Below are 17190 nucleotides of genomic sequence, written 5' to 3' on the forward strand. Positions count from 1 at the left end.
TACGTTAATTAATTAACAACAGTTCCCATGTTGTTAAGGCACAATTATTTATATATATATATAAATAATTGTGCCTTAACAACATGGGAACTGTTAAAGTAGAGCATATTTACATATATGAACAATGAATTGAAGTATATTGTATGTTTTAAACACAGTAAATACAGCACTATATAACAACACTGAATAAAACACTTTTCCTCGTCATCTCAAGTCATAATTTACTACTTGTAAACTCGGGTCACATGCCTTGATTCTTTTAACCTGAATTTGACTTCTTGCATTAAACATTTTTAATCTGAATGCTAAAAATATCTGTTTGTTTTGACATTCTGCTTCCGGCCTTGACCGAAAAAACTCTTAAACCAATGCATAAACGTCAGGAAGAACCATGCCGGATCTCATCAAAAGGCTGAATAACACTGAGCCGACTCAGTGGGTTTCCAGTGTTCCCATTCAGAGAGACTGGGTGGGAATATGCGGACAACAGGAGACTCCTGAAAGCTTTCGCATCTCAATGACATTGGCATTGAGATACCGGCGGTGAACTTTAACATACTGAGAGCTTTACTGTAACACACACACACACACACACACACACACACACACACTTCCTGTCAGATAAGGCTTATATGAAACTTTCAAAGGACACACACTGTTAAAACTCACGCATCTGCTACCAAATCACAGAGTTTTATACGCAGAAGCAAATTCCCCATATTTTTAGCAGATGGATCAGTATTGAGCACACACACACACACACACACACACACACACACACACGTCACTGCGTCTGCACTGCAACTTCATACCTTGGTGGCGTATTCGTCAAATGGAGAGGAGAACTGAAACACTGACCCTTCCTTCTTCCCTCAAACCATTTGCTGGGATTCCTGGCAGATGTTGTGTTATGCAGGATGCATTAGAAACCATAAATTATTGACCAGTGTATGTGAAATGACTGACTTCCTTTAATGAGAAAACGGGCTTCCTTTATTCACACCTCGTCCTGCTTTGATTGGTTCAATTTGTCGCCCTCTCTTTCAAGTGCATGGCCAGCCTATAAACCTGGAGTTGTGTGGCACCTTCACACACTTGATCACTTCACACCCCTCCACCCGGCTCATTCGGCCTGTCACACACACACACACACACACACACACACACACACACACACACACACACACACACACACACACACACACTCACACACACACTCAAACTCACTCACTCACTTACACACACACACACACACACACACACTCACTCACTCACTCACTCACTCACTCACTCACTCACTCACTCACAGACACACTCACTCACTCGCGCACACACACACATGCACACACTCACTCACACACCCACCCACACACACACACACTCACTCACTCACACTCTTCATACATACATACATACACACACACACACTCACTCACTCACTCACTCACTCACTCACTCACTCACTCACTCACTCACTCACTCACTCACTCACTCACTCACTCACTCACTCACTCACTCACTCACTCACAGACACACTCACTCACACTCTTCATACATACATACATACACACACACACTATACCATTCAAAAATGTAGGGTCAGAAATACAGTAAAATTAGTGAAATATTATTACAATTTAAAACCACTGTTTTCTATGGGAATATATTATAAAGTGTAATTTATTCCTGTGATCAAAGCTTTCAATTTCAAATAATTCTGTTCTTTTGAACTTTGTTTATCCTAACAATAAAATGTATCACAGTTTCCACAAAAATACGAAGCAGCAAAAACTGATTTTAACACTTATAATAATCATAAATGTTTCTTGAGCATCAAATCATCATATTAGAGTGATTTCTGAAGGATCATGTGACACTGAAGACTGGAGTAATGATGCTGAAAATTCAGCTTTGATCACAGGAATAAACTACACTTTACTAAATATTCACATAGAAAACAGCTGCTTTACATTAGAATAATATTTCACAAATTTTACTGTATTTCTGACCCCATATTTTTGAATGGTATAGTGTATGTATGTGTGTGTGTGTGTGTGTGTGTGTGTGTGTGTGTGTGTGTGTGTGTGTGTAAAAAATTGTAAACATTTTGAGAAAAAAAATTACAGTAAGAAAAAATATTTAGTTTGATCACAATATTTTTCTTAAAAATTTTCCTTTGATTTTGGGGTGAAATACAGTGTTGCCAATTTAGCGACTTTTTTGCAAGATTAGAAACTAAAAAATAAAAAAATAAAAAGCGAGCAGGGAGAAATCTGGTGACGGTGGACTGCTGGTCAACATGTCGTCAGTCACTATATCACACACTCGCTCTGTGGTCTGACAGGAAACATGTAAATCAGAACAGCTTTATTGGACATACGGCTCTATAGCAACATTTAATGTGTTTTTGATCAGGCATCAGCTTTCCCATCGTCACCGAAGAGTGAGATCTCACACACACACACACATACACACACACACACACACTCTTTCCCTTGTGACAGAGTGTGCTGAATGAAGACGTCAGGTTTAACCACTGATCTGAATCACACACACACACACACACACACACACACACACACACACACACACACACACACACCTGCAGTTTAAACAAGTTGTTTTTGTCTACAAAACTAATTTCACACATTTAAGCAGAAACGTGTCGATCATGAAGAGCATTTCAAGTCCAAACGTACAGTAACTGATAGTTTAGATCTAAATGATGTTATTGTGTAAATATGGCAGAACATTCACTACCACTGAAATGTTTAGGGTCAGAAAGATTTTTAAATTAATATTTATATTCAGCAAAGATTCATTAAATTGATCATGAACATAATGCATGTTTTAATGTGTTCACAGTATGAGAAAACCCTTACACAAAATCTGAAAGTTGTGTGTGTGTGTGTGTGTGTTTGTGTGAGAGTGTGTAAGAGTGGGAGGGTGCGTTAGTGAGTGTGCGTTTGTGTGTGTGAGTGTGTTTGTGAGTGATTGTGTTTGCATGTGTGTGTGAGTGAGTGAGTGAGTGAGTGAGTGTACGAGTGTCTGTGTGTGTGATTGTGTTTGCGTGTGTGTCTGTGCGTGAGTGTGTGTGTGTTTGTGTGTGAGTGATTGTGTTTTTTGTGTGTGTGTGTGTGTGTGTGTGTGAGTGATTGTGTTTTTTTTGTGTGTGTGTGTGTGTGTGAGCAGCGGAGGATGGGAGGAAAGAACAGATGATGGCAGGAGAGCGGAGGATGGGGAGAGAGAGACAAACACAGAGCTCTCTCTCTCTCTCTCTCTTTGTCTCTTCTCTCCATCACAGCTGAGCTGTGTTCGGGGGTTCGGCTTTCCTGTACTTTTCCGCTCCTCCTCCTTTCCCTGGATCCTCTGCTTTTAATATACATGCACATTTTTGCAGATGTTTAAGGTCAAATCTGGCCATTCATCAATCAGATGATTTCAAAAATCAATTCAGATCTACATTTTAGTGAACCAGTGTTATTTTTTATTTTAGTATCACTGAGATACTATTATCGTTTTTCTGTAAAACATTTTTAAAGTTTAAGTCATTTTTTTGTTGGTTGTTTTTGTCATTTTTATTGGTTATGGTTTTATTTTTTCTTAAATATATCTACATATTTTTTTTTAAATAAATTGTATTTTTATACATCATAAACTACATGGCAACTAGCTAAAATAAAATATGTTTAAGGGGTTTTATTTCAGTTAATGTTTCATTTAAAGTAACACTTTACAACAATAAGGTTCATTAGTTAACATGAACTAAGAATATACAATACTTCCTCAGCATTTATTAATCTTAGTTAATATTAACTTCAACATTTACTAATACATTATTTAAATCAGGTGGTATTTTGTTAACATGAGTTAATGCATATTAACTAACATTAATTGCTTATTGTTAGTTCATTGTTAGTTAATACATGGACTAATGTTAACAAATTAAACCTTATTGTAAAGTGTTATCATAACACTACATAATTCATTATAAAGGTATTCATAATGTACGTTATAATGCATTATAATCTTTTCATTAAAAAACATAACCAACGCTAAAATACATGATAATATTTGCTGATTCCTCGTTGCATCTGAAACTGTGTTTTAATGCGTTTACTCTCTAAAGGTGTAACTATGAATAGACACGATTATTCATGAGATCACGATAAGATCCATTACAAGGCATAATTAATGCATTAAAAGTACTTTTATAATGCATTATATATAAAGTCTTCAAGTAAAGTGCTACTGATGTTTTTTTATGGGTTTAGTTTTATTGAAGTATAATAAGCAGTATCTAACGGTGTGTGTTTGGTTTGATGGACAGTGTAGTGTTAATCCTCCACACTCTCACACACACACACACACACACGTCTCGCCCCCCCGCTGGCCTAATCTCTCATAACCATTACAACAGGCAGGAATTAGCATGTGTGATTACACAAGTCTTAATGTAACGCAAGCCAGAGCGCTGGAGAGAGGCTGTGTGTTCATGGAGAAGTGTTTCACTCGCACTCAAACTAGAACGACAACCTTTAAAACTATTAGAGATTTTGAGATGTTAAAGATGTATTCATTATTCACTACCATTCAATGAGTTTTTATTTTATTTTATATATAAATAAATATTTTTATTCAGCAAGGATGCATTAAATTGATCAAAACTGACAGGAAAGACATTTATAATAATAAATGCTGTTCTTTTGAACTTTCTATCAAAGAATCCACAAAAACATCCACCGCACAACTGTTGTCAGCATTGATCATAATCACAATTATCCTTTATCATTATCATATCATTTAATCATCATTTCTTGATCCTCAAATCATCATATTAGAGTGATTTCTGAAGGATCATGTGACACTGAAGACTGGAGTAATGATGCTGGAAATTCAGCTTTGATCACAGGAATAAATTACACTTTAACAAAATATTCACATAGAAAACAGTGGTTTTAAATTATAAAAATATTTCACTATTTTTACTGTATTTGCTATTTTTTTCACGCAAATAAATGCAGCCTTGGTGAGCAGAAGAGACTTTGTTCAAAAACATTTTAAGAAATCTGCAAGCTTTTGAACACTAGTGCACATTATATAATATATTGCATTTGTAATGTTTCCAGCTCAATTATTCTATATAATCCAGCTCAAGTCATGGAGTGATGAGTTGACTGAGATTAAACAAGGCTTCATTAATATCACACCAGCAGATCTCGAAGGAGAGAAAGAGAGACAGAAGAAACCTCTCAGAAACGACATCGAGGCGGAGGGACGTTACGTCAGATTATTGACGCGCTCGTCCACATCTCTGCGTTTCAACATCTCTCATTGTGTGCTTCTCAGAAGCATCATAGTTAGCTTAACAAGATCAATGCAGATCCAGAACATCACAACCTGAAACATCTGCCCACATTACACAAGACATTGATCCCTCTACGCAAGGGCAGATGTTTTCTCAACTCAATCTGCTATGGCTTCACAAACTAATACAGGTGTGTGTTCATCTGAGTTTAGATCAAACGCTCTAAATCATGAGATTTGTATGTTTGTACGCACCATTTTATAACGAGGTCAAATAATATTGTGTAATTTGACTGGAAGGTTTTCCACCACGACCTCCATTTGAGAAAACCAACAGATCTATCGATAAACCGATGAAGAGCGACGAACACAAACATCAATGATGCCAAAATAAGCCCTTTGTTTATCAGGACTTGTGTGTGGATCGGCTTCAGTCTCCAGATGATCTCAGAAAAACAGGAGATTTTACATGAAAACACTGTTTTTGTCTCGGTAACACTTTACCATGATGCATTCACTAACATTAACAGGGTTTATGGAGGTCAATTTAAGACTTTTTCAAGACCTTTTCAAGACCAAGTAAAGAAAATGAAAGGAATAAATTGAAGGGAACAATACGTCAATATGTTCTCTAAATGTAAATGTCTAGGGAACACAGTGAATTATATTAGCAGCACTTCAGAGTTTGATCTCCGTTTTTTTTGTATTATTATTAATTTGACAAAAGAGTAGCTTGAATCGCTCGGCTCTCAACCACTAGACAACAGAAATAACTTTTCCTGAAGCTTCTGATCATAAAGCAGAGAAGTGCTGCTCTTCTCCTCAGTGTTTCTGTCTCGTTTTCCAGTGCAAATGTCTAAAGATTCTCAAATCAAGATTCATTTACTGGAATTACATTTATATTTACATATCAAATATGAAGTCTTGTTTTCTGTGAAACTGATCAACATGAAGTGAGTTTATGATTAAAACAAGAACAATCAGCTTTAAAATCAAAGGAACAGACTGACAGAGATCTGTTCTTGTTTTAAACATAAACTCACTTCATTTTGATCAGACTTCCTTTCACATTTGCTTCTCAAGTACATGTATCTTGATCTAAAGATGTTTAGATGTTTGTATTGGAAAACAAGAATATATACATTTTTTTATAAACATGCAACATTTAACACCATGATTTTATGACTTAATTTAATACTTTCTGCTCTGATTTAAGACATTTTTAATTTGTGTTAGTGATCATTAAGACTTTAAGAGCCACAGAATCCCTGATTAAGTAAGAATTTGTTACAGTATTTATTAATCTTTAACATTAGTTAATAAAAATACAACTGTTCATTGTTAATTCACGTTAGCTCAAGTCCAAAAATGGTTGATTTTAATAGTGCATTAGTAAATGTAAAAAATAACACTGACTAAGATTAATAAATGCACTTTTAAATGACACTACAGTAGGTGTCTGTGTTACGGTAACATGTAGGGTTAGGGTCTGGTTTAAGGTTAGTTGCATGTAAAATTGCATTATATATAGTAATTAATACAGTAACAGTGTCAGTGGGGTCAGTGTTGCCATATTTTTCATTGTTAGCTCACGTTAACTAATTTAGTTAACAAATTTTAACAAATGGAACCGTATTGTAAAGAGTTTCCTGAGTTTCTATGCTTCAGAAAGCCATGTGTAATCCGGAGTGATCGTGAGAGGGGTTTTCTCAGGTCTGGATGTTGACGACGGCTCATTTGTTGGCGAGTGGAAACAGGTTTTAGTTGAGACTATATTTAGCTGAACCTGTATTCCCTGACGTCCTCTGATGCCATTGATGGTCACATGACTTCAGTCGTTCCCCCTCCCCCGTCTGCATGAGCACACACACACACACACACACACACACACACACACACACACACACACACACACACACCCCTCCACCACTGAGACTTCCAGCATGCCGAAGAGAAACATGCATGAAAAAACGGAGCAACAGAGACCAGAGAAAGAGAAGAGGAAGAGAAGACTGAGGGATGAGTGAATAGAGAGAGAGAGAGAGAGAGAGAGAGAGAGAGAGAGAGAGAGAGAGAGAGAGAGAGAGAGAGAGAGAGAGAGAGAGAGAACAATAACAGGGAAGATGGGCGGCAGGAGAATAGGATTAAGAGAAGGAGGAGGAAGAGTCATGTACAATGTTCTTTCAGCTCCCCCCCCCACACACACACACACACAATAGTGTTTTCACATACCACCCTTGAACATATTCAGCCTCCAGCACAATACTGTAGCATTTCCCAATCAGTTTCATTGAGATTGAATCAGAAAGCCCCAGTGCTGAGAGTGTTGCCCAGAGCCTCGTTCTCACAATCACTGGTTAACAATACAGAGAGAGTGACAGATCAGAGACCAGTGCTAGACCAGTGCTAGACCAGTGCTAGACCAGTGCTAGACCAGTGCTAGATCGAGACCACTGCGAGACCAGTTCTAGTGCGAAACCAGTGCTAGACCAGCGCTAGAGCGAAACCAGCGCTAGACCAGTCCAAGACCAGTGCTGGAGTGAGACCAGTCCAAGACCAGTGCTAGACCAGTCCTAGACCAGAGCAAGACCAGTGCTAGAGCTATATATGTGTGTGTGTGTGTGTGTATATTATATATATATATATATATATATATATATATATATATAGAAATGTGAATATATTTGTATTATTATTTTTTAAATGATTATTAATATTGATTACCCTCACAGGCCTGCTGTCAGAACAAACACTAACTGTTTCGAGTGATAATCGTCCTAAAATGGCCTGTCTGACATACTGATCATTAATAACCTCCCATCTCACATATCAAAGTCTGTGTATATTTAGATCATATATTTCCATCTCTTTTAACGAAGCTGTTCAAATGAGGCTGAAACATTAATGAGATATGAGATATGATATGTTCATATCTCCTATTTTCTATCAAAATACGTTTTTATCTCTCATATAATAATCTCCTCCAATAATCCTGAATGCAGACTATATAAAAAATAAAAGGTGTTTACTTCCAATTGATTGTTTACTAAAACATGAATCAGTAGAAACACACACAGAACCTGAAGCCCAGCTCAAACCCTTCACGGCTCCTGAACGAGGCGTTCGCAGCTTCACACCAGCTTTTGAGGAGGGGAATTGGAGGGATCAAATATGACCTAAAACTAACACTCGGCAGACAGAAAGCTAATATCACATTTACTCATTAGCCGGAGCGTCTGCGCTTCACACTCTCGTGTGTGTGTGTGTGTGTGTGAAGGAGCAAGAGCAAGGTGATCGCCGCCATTTTGGCAGGACAAACGCTTGGATATATTGATTTTAAAACAGTAGTTTTGTTAAAGAGTTGCATTCGGTGTCAAAGTCCAAGGCCGCCCAATCACCGCTTTAAAACGCAATACTGTGTTGACCTTTAATGCAGTGTGCGTGTGTGTGTGTTTGTGTGTGCTATTGCACATCATTACAGAGCAAACTGAGATACAATTATGTGAGTAAGCTGATAAAATCTAGAGCTCTGAGGGGTGAAGTTTGGGCTACAGTGATAAACCCATGCGGGGGGTTGTGTGTGTGTGTGTGTGTGTGTCGGGGGTTTGAGCCTCGCTGACCCCCGCTCTCATCGCATGAAGACAGCTGCCTTCCCAACACAGAAAACCTTTTCCAGATGGGCCACAGCCCGCATACCACACACACTTTCACCGTAAACTACTGAACACACACAAGAAAACATGCTTTTACAGGCACAGGTTTGGCAGATGCATCCAGTGCAACGCAACTCGCTTTGGAAAACAAGCATGAATTTAATTTTAAATGCTCATGCATTTCCTGGGAATCGAACTCATGATCCGGGCGACAGAAAATAAAACCTCTTTCATTACGGAAATCTCGTGTAAAGTGCAAACAATCCTAGATCCAAGACTGCAAAACAACAGAATCGACAGTACACACACACACACACACACACACCGCAAAAATCAAACCTTATTTACCAGAGGTCAACTGAATGAACCACATTTACAGTATTCCAAACCAAACCCTTCCTCTCAAGATAAAAACTGTATGATTATACTCCGTGAACTGTTTGAGGATTAAGAGCTTCTGTTTTCTGTGAATAACTAATTTGTCAAACAGAGACAATCTGAGCCACAAACCAGTTATGATCACGACGAGAAATCGCAATATCAAGCAGCCTGTTTTTGTACAGCTAAAATAACTGGAAGATATTCAAAAATGGGTGTTAAAACACACACAAAAAAATCTTCCCGATGATCCTCTCCTCATTCCTGAGGCTTGAAGAGGAGAATATCCCAGAGACTTGTAGAGCGGATCACGGTGTGTTCTCCTTACCTTCCCACGAATCCATCTCATGTCTCTCCTGTTCTCCCTGTCATCCATTCACACACGTATCCTCCTCAGGAAGAGCACACAGGCCTCATGACTCTCTTCTTCTCCTCTCTCTTCTCTTCTCTCACTGATCCGCCTCTCAGCCCTGCTGGTCAGCTTCGGGCCGGTCACATGACCAGGAGTTCAGGCCCCCGGGGTCACGGTGTGGCAGTGCGGGGGGGTTATCTGAGTGGAACTGATAGCCCTCAGGCTGAACAATGCAACCCTGCCTCCCTCTCTCTCTCTCTCCCTCGCTCTACCTTTCTCTCGGTCAGCAGAAGTGCAGGACGGTCAAAGGCTGCAAACCTGAACGCAGGACCGGCTCGATTGAGCTGTTCTGTTGTCCGAGCGTGTGCTGAGCTGTCCGGTTTGGAAGCCCTGCTGGTTAAACTACACAGTTCTTTATCTTCAGTATTATACAGACACACATCCCAGCAGTGTTCAGTTATAGTGCACACAGCTCCATGTTTGTACATGTAAACACTTAAAAACAAGCACTGTTAAAAACAAGTAATAAAAACTCGGTGAGTGTTTATAGCGTAATTTTCTCACCTCATGGGATCACAACACTAAGAGATAGTAAATCTTTTCCTGGATTTTTTTTTGTGCGTTCCCGAGATTAGACCTTCCTTAACATAATGCCGAAAACCCAAAGTCTCTAGGTGGTCTGGTTGAGGAGTAGATAGAAGTGCAAGATTGGTGCGCACAGACGCACAGAACAGAAATCATGAGTTAACCAGCGCAATTTCGGGGGAAAATTGCGCTAAAAACTGTTTTAAATGAGCAGCAAAATTCCAAATTAAGTCATTATCGTTTTTTGTAAAAATACTTTGGAAATTACGTTCTGTTTTGTTACATTTTATTATATACATGTAAATACATACCAAAGAAAAAATATACCATTTTTGGACATTACGATGATGGTATCGTGATTTTCTGATTTGTTTATTAATTTTCATGATTTTTTTTTTAAATATCTTGCACTACTATTTATACCTTGGATGAATATACCTTATCACATATAAATAATACTAAATGAATATCCTAAAAAAATAAATAAAAATAAATAAATAAATAAATATATATATATATATATATATATATATATATATATATATATATATATATATATATATAAATATATAAATATATATATATATATATATACACACACACTTTTCTATTGCATATTCTTTATACGTTTTAAGATATTTTTCACTCTCATCTTTACTTCTTTATTTAAAATATTTCTTTCTCTACTTAAATATTATGCAACGTCCAGTGGAAGACAAAATAACTTTGTTGTACTTCAATGGCAATAAAGAGCTTGATATGATCATCAAACATCATGGCATTACAGAACCAGAGCATTTTTGAAAGAGTCGGTGTGGATCAAAAAGTTGCTGCTTAAAACGCTCACAGACACAACCCGACGAAGTAACTTTAACTGAGGCCTGTTTTTATTTTACAATCTTCATTCATATTGTTGAAGGATTATCTGTGCAGCCAAAACCAGAATGAGATCAGCCCAATCCAGTTCAAGCCCGTATGACAACATTAGCCCTGTGCTAACGCTAGTGACGCCCCTCCCCGAGCCACACATAAGAGGCTTTTCACATTGAAATGCAACAGGAGAGTCGGGAGGGGGTTTGGGAGGAGAACAGGGGTTGTGCTGGACTTTGTCATGTAGAAGTGAGGAGGAGCGGGTGTAGTCGAGGATGAAGTCGGAGGAGGTTCAAGTTTCTGCTGCAGCTGTTGCTGAGTTTGACCCTAAGGCTCCTGCTGAAACACATAAGCTAAACGCATTTAATTATCTTCTGAGAGCTGCGGACACTGGGGAATCACAATGACACGGGCCTGCCTTTTGTTTCTGAATGGCTGCTCATCTCCAAACAGGTCTCAATAATATGAGCTACACCCAAACGTTAAATATTGACTCGGGCCAGGCCTCAAACAAGCAAACGCCTGGTTTAGAAACCTTGACTGGTGTTTGATCTGGAAAGATATTCTTATTGCCTATACACCTTTTACCAGACTGAATAAGTGAATAAATACATGGTAGAGATGAACACTACAAGAACGCGCCATGAAAAACACAGTTTTCACGAAGATACACAAAGACATAGTTACTGCAGTTACTATAATATCACACAGTACTCAAGCAAAATAAAACACACAACCAAAATCTCACAAAATGATCTCGCAAAATCTCCAAAACACAAGACAAAATTCAAATCACAAAACAAAAAAACGGACTAAACAAAACACACACACAAAAAATAATAATCACAAAACAAAAACACAAAAAGCAAAACAAAAACCACAAAACAAATTACAAAAAAATCAACTAAAAACAAAAAACGCTAAACAAAATAACATACAAAACACAACAAAATAATACAAAACATTAAACAAAACTAAACACACAAAAACAAAACCCATCAAAAACCACAAAAATTACAACAACAAAAAACAGGATAAAAAACAAAACGCAACAAAAAAAATACAAAACACTAAAGAAAACTAAACAAAATATACTAAAACAAAATTTAAATCACAAAAAAAACAAAACACAAAACAAATCAAAACCACAAAACAAAAAAGTAAACTAAACAAAACACACAAAATCAAAATAACAAACAAAACACAAGCTAATACAAAACACTAAACAAAACTAAGTAAACAATTAAAAAAACTAAAACAAAACTAAAACAATAAACAAAATAAATCTATAGAAACATAAAACACACACACACAGATTCTGACACTGTTTGAAGAAGATCCTGTGATTTATTATGATTTTATGGTGGTAAAAATAACTGTAGTAACTACAGTATTTTTGCAGAAGCTGTGATTACCATTGTAAAATTCGTGTAAAGAAAGGAACAATTTGGCAAAGAGAAGCATTCTGCTGTTGGCCTTGATAAGACAAACATGTCTGGTGTGAAGGAAAGAATAAAGGAAGGGATATTACAGCAGAACAAATGCTCTCGGTCCACAGACAGTGTCGTTTCCCAGATTACCATGCGCTAAAGCCTGTCCACCATATGCTCTCGCTCACAACCCGACCTAAAGACGACAGAGACCTCGACAGCGGCGCTTCATCCACGGCTCACTTCAGCTTTGCTGACGCAACTCTAGAAAAATTCCCACAAAAGCTATAGTGGGAGATTGAGCCAGAGCAAGAACTTTCCGGCTGTAATTAAAAGCATAACAGCGTTAGGGAAACCACACAGAGTTTCAGGATTCGGCACACAGGTTTACCCAGCATGAGGCCGGATTGAGTTAACGCTACTAAACCCAACCTCACAATACACTCGCATCTGAATCAAGATGAACTTCCAGACATTTCCAACATAAACCAGATCAACTACAAGAGGTTATTAATACTACAATGATCCCAACTGACAAAAAATCTTCTAGGAATGTTTAGCATTCCCATTAAGTTATAAAACGTTATTTCATAATTCTCTCTGAATGTTTTAAATGTTTTACAAACTTGGTCATTTGAATGTTAAGGGAACATTCCATTGTATCATTCTTCAAACATTCTGCAAATGATACATTTGAATGTTCTCTGAACGTTCCGAAAGAAGTTGTAACATTTAAAAACAGTAAGACGAACATTCTAAAACGTTTACGGTGAAAACACTCCGTGAATGACGTACAAGTAATGTTTATGTGCTGACGTTTTGAGATTATTAATAAAAACCAGATAACTTTGAACAAATGCTGGAAGAATGTTCGGTTACACTTTATTTTAAAGGTGTCATTGTTACAGTGTAATTATACATTTAAGTAGGCTACTGAGTAATATTAATTTACTACATGTACTTACTATAGGGTTGTTTGTAATTATGCAAAATTTATACCACAAAGATTTTAAACCACAAAACGTAATACAAAATAATACAAAACACTACAAAAAACAAGACATACAAAACAAAAACAAAACTACAGTACCAGTCAAAAGTTTGGAAACATTACAATTTTTAATGTTTTTGAAAGAAGTCTCTTATGCTCATCAAGCCTGCAGTTAAAAAAACAAACAAAAAAAACCCCAGTAAAATTATGAAATATTATTACAATTTAAAATAATGGTTCTCTTTTTTAATATATTTTAAAATGTAATTTATTTTTGTGATGCAAAGCTGAATTTTCATCAGCAAGTACTCCAGTCTTTGGTGTCTTATGATCCTTCAGAAATCATTCTAATATGATGATTTGATACTCAGTTATTATCAATGATGGAAACAGTTGTGCTGCTTAATATATTTTTTTGGAATACTTTTTTCAGGATTCATTGATGAGTAAAACGTTAACAGCATTTATTCATAAAAACAGCATTTATTCAAAATAAAAACATTTCTAACAATATAAATCGTTACCATCACCTTTTATCAATTTAACGCATCCTTGTTGAATTAAAGTACTAATTTATTTTAAAAAAAATAGTTATTGTTCCCAAAGTTTTGAACGGTAGTGTATATTGTTACAAAAGATTTCTATTCTAAATAAATACAGTTCTTTTTAACTTTTTATTCATCAAATAATCCTGAAAAAAGTATCTCAGGTTATAAAAAAAATATTAAGCAGCACAACTGTTTCCAACATTGATCATAAATCAGCATATTAGAATGATTTCTGAAGGATCATAAGACACCAAAGACTGGAGTACTTGCTGATGAAAATTCAGCTTTGCATCACAAAAATAAATTACATTTTAAAGTATATTAAAAAAGAGAACTATTATTTTAAATTGTAATAATATTTCATAATATTACTGTTTTTGTTTTGTTTTTTGTTTTGTTTTAACTGCAGGCTTGATGAGCATAAGAGACTTCTTTCAAAAACATTAAAAATAGTAGTGTTTCCAAACTTTTGACTGGTACTGTATATACAAAAACAAAATAAACAAAACACAAAGCGCCACAAAATAATATAAAATACAAAACTAAACAAAAAACACAACAAAACCTCAAATCACAAATTAGAAAGCAAAAAAAAAAAAAAATCTACTTAAAACAATACACAAAAACAAAATAACAAACAAAACGCTACACAAAATAATACAAAACACTTAAAACACAAAAACAAAATTTAAATCACAAAAAAAGATGAAACAAAACAATTAAAACAAAACTCAAAACAAAACATAAAAAACAAAACTCAAAACAAAACAAAAAACACAAATCTCAACTAAATAAAACACAATAAAGAAACAAAATAACACAAACAAAACAAAATACAAAACACTAAACAAAACACACAAAATAAAACATTACAAAACAAAAGCCACAAAAAGTGAAACAAAACACAATACACAAAAACAAAATAACACAAACAAAACCACGAAACACAATACAAAATAATACAAAACTCTACAAAAACTTCCTCCAGTAACTACATGTAGCTTGTGTAACAAGGGCTCTGTAAAATAAAGTGTTCTGGAGTGTTTCTTCGTAAGTTTGCATCGAGGCCGGTTCTGCGAGCGCTCCTGTCAGCTGCAGAAACGGAGGATAATCTCCACACACGGCCTCAGTACAGCTATAATGCGTCTGGGATTCACAAACCTGCGGGAATGAACGTGGAAACGTCTAATCAATACTGTCACGGGTTCTGCGATGGCGTTTATAACAGAACCAATCACAGCAGAGCATGATGTGTTCAATATCACGACCTTGACGCGTCCTAACCGGCGTATTCCCCGTACGAGGAGCATTACACAACAAAAGCCTTTTCCTCCTCCAACGCCACATTATCACTCAGAGTCGTGTGTTTAAAGAGAGACGGGTTACTTTACTCTCCCGAGTTCAAATCTAATTAGACCGGCTAGAGTAATTAATCTGATTAAAACATTAGCCTTGTGGGACTGTGCCGCGACGCCCGCGAGTGAGCGAGGGAACGGGGTTAGTGTGAGCACGGGATTAATGCAACACACACCAGTCTGTGTGCGTCTGACCTTGGCTTGTCATTTTTAATAGGTGATCAAACTTGATGAACAGGAGATTAGCCAATGGGAAGAGAGCACATGTCACCCTTGACCTTGCCGTATCCCTCATGACCTTCTGCTAAACACGCGCAGGATGAATGGCATAATCAGCTGCTTTGACCCCGAGGTCAAAGTTCACTGACGTATGTTGCGTTTCAGAGGCACTACGAGTGAATGAGAGTCACTGTTGGGATACACACACACACACACACACACACACACACACACACGAAACAAATCCTCCAAACACACCACGGGTGTAATGATGATATACTGACGAGGACAGGAGCAGGAGCTTCAGTTATGGGTATTAATTAAAATACATTTATTTCATGCTAAGTATACTACAAACCCATTCACATATACTGACTCACTGATATAAATATTATAATTAAACTTTATTTAGAGTACTTCTTTATTACACAATGCACATTTCTTAATATTAAGCCTGAAATGTGTTTTAATATCATTATTAGTAAGGATGGTGTGATTTCTGTATATTATGATATTAAGATATTTAAAGTGTATCTAAAGTATACTTGCAATAGTTTCACTTTAGCACAATCAAATATACTTCAGTACATCTTTAGTTGAACTTCAGCACTATTTCTGGAAAACTAAAGTCCATAATTCAAAATTAGTTGTTCCAGTTTAGCAGACTTTAGTACACCAACTGTACAGTTGCAGGGTATTTATATTAAGTACATAAATATGTAAATGTATTTGTAGTATACTTAGTAAAAATAAATGTTTTTCAAATACATTTTAGTTTATTTTTCGCTAGAAATCGTTAAAATGTATACTTGCCCTGCCAGTATTTAGAAGAAATCTGCATTTATTTGCTCAAATATACAGAAAAACTTTAATATTGTGAAATAATTTTAATTTTACCCGTTTTCTATAGTAAAATGTAATTTATTCCTGTGATCATTACTCCAGTCTTCAGTGTCACATGATCCTTCAGAAATCACTCTAATATGGTGATTTGATGCTCAAGAAACATTTATGATTATTATCAGTGTTGTGCCACTTCATATTATTGTCAAACTGAGTCTTTGATAAGTAGAAAGTGCAAAAACAGCATTTATTTGAAAAATAATTGTTTTGTACCAATTTTTCAATTTCAATTTAAGATATCTTTGCTAAATAAAGTAAAGCTAAATAAATTAGCTTAATAATACTAATTTCTTAAAAAAAAAAAAACTTCCTGAACTCAAACTGACACACAATTTATATTTTTTATTAAAAGGTTTTAAAAAAAATTGTTTTACTTTTTCAACAAATAGTTTTCAACTGATTCTTTCGTAGATCTTCACAAACATAATTCCCACAATTTGAGTAAATCCTCATTTACATCACCCGTCGAGACTGTGTTACTTTGGTGGAAACATTTAAATGATCAGAATTTGCAACAACGATCTTCGATACATCACTGAATTTTACTATAGATTTTTCTATATATATATTTATATTGTGTCAATGTGTTATTAGCTATT

General features: G+C 36.0%; 1 protein-coding gene across 1 annotated transcript in view; it reads right to left on the bottom strand.

The window, feature by feature from the left end:
- Window positions 1-9789, bottom strand: part of nr6a1a (nuclear receptor subfamily 6, group A, member 1a) — a 36105-nt gene extending 26316 nt beyond the window's left edge. Inside the window, exon 1 of the mRNA XM_084087282.1 lies at window positions 9667-9789. Within this exon, the coding sequence (XP_083943408.1) occupies window positions 9667-9682 (16 nt within the window). The 5' untranslated portion in view covers window positions 9683-9789. The remainder of the gene's footprint in view (window positions 1-9666) is intronic.
- Between the last annotated feature and the right edge of the window lie 7401 nt (window positions 9790-17190).

Source organism: Abramis brama, assembly GCF_963993115.1.
Source record: "Abramis brama genome assembly, chromosome: 16".
NCBI classification, from domain to species: domain Eukaryota; kingdom Metazoa; phylum Chordata; class Actinopteri; order Cypriniformes; family Leuciscidae; genus Abramis; species Abramis brama.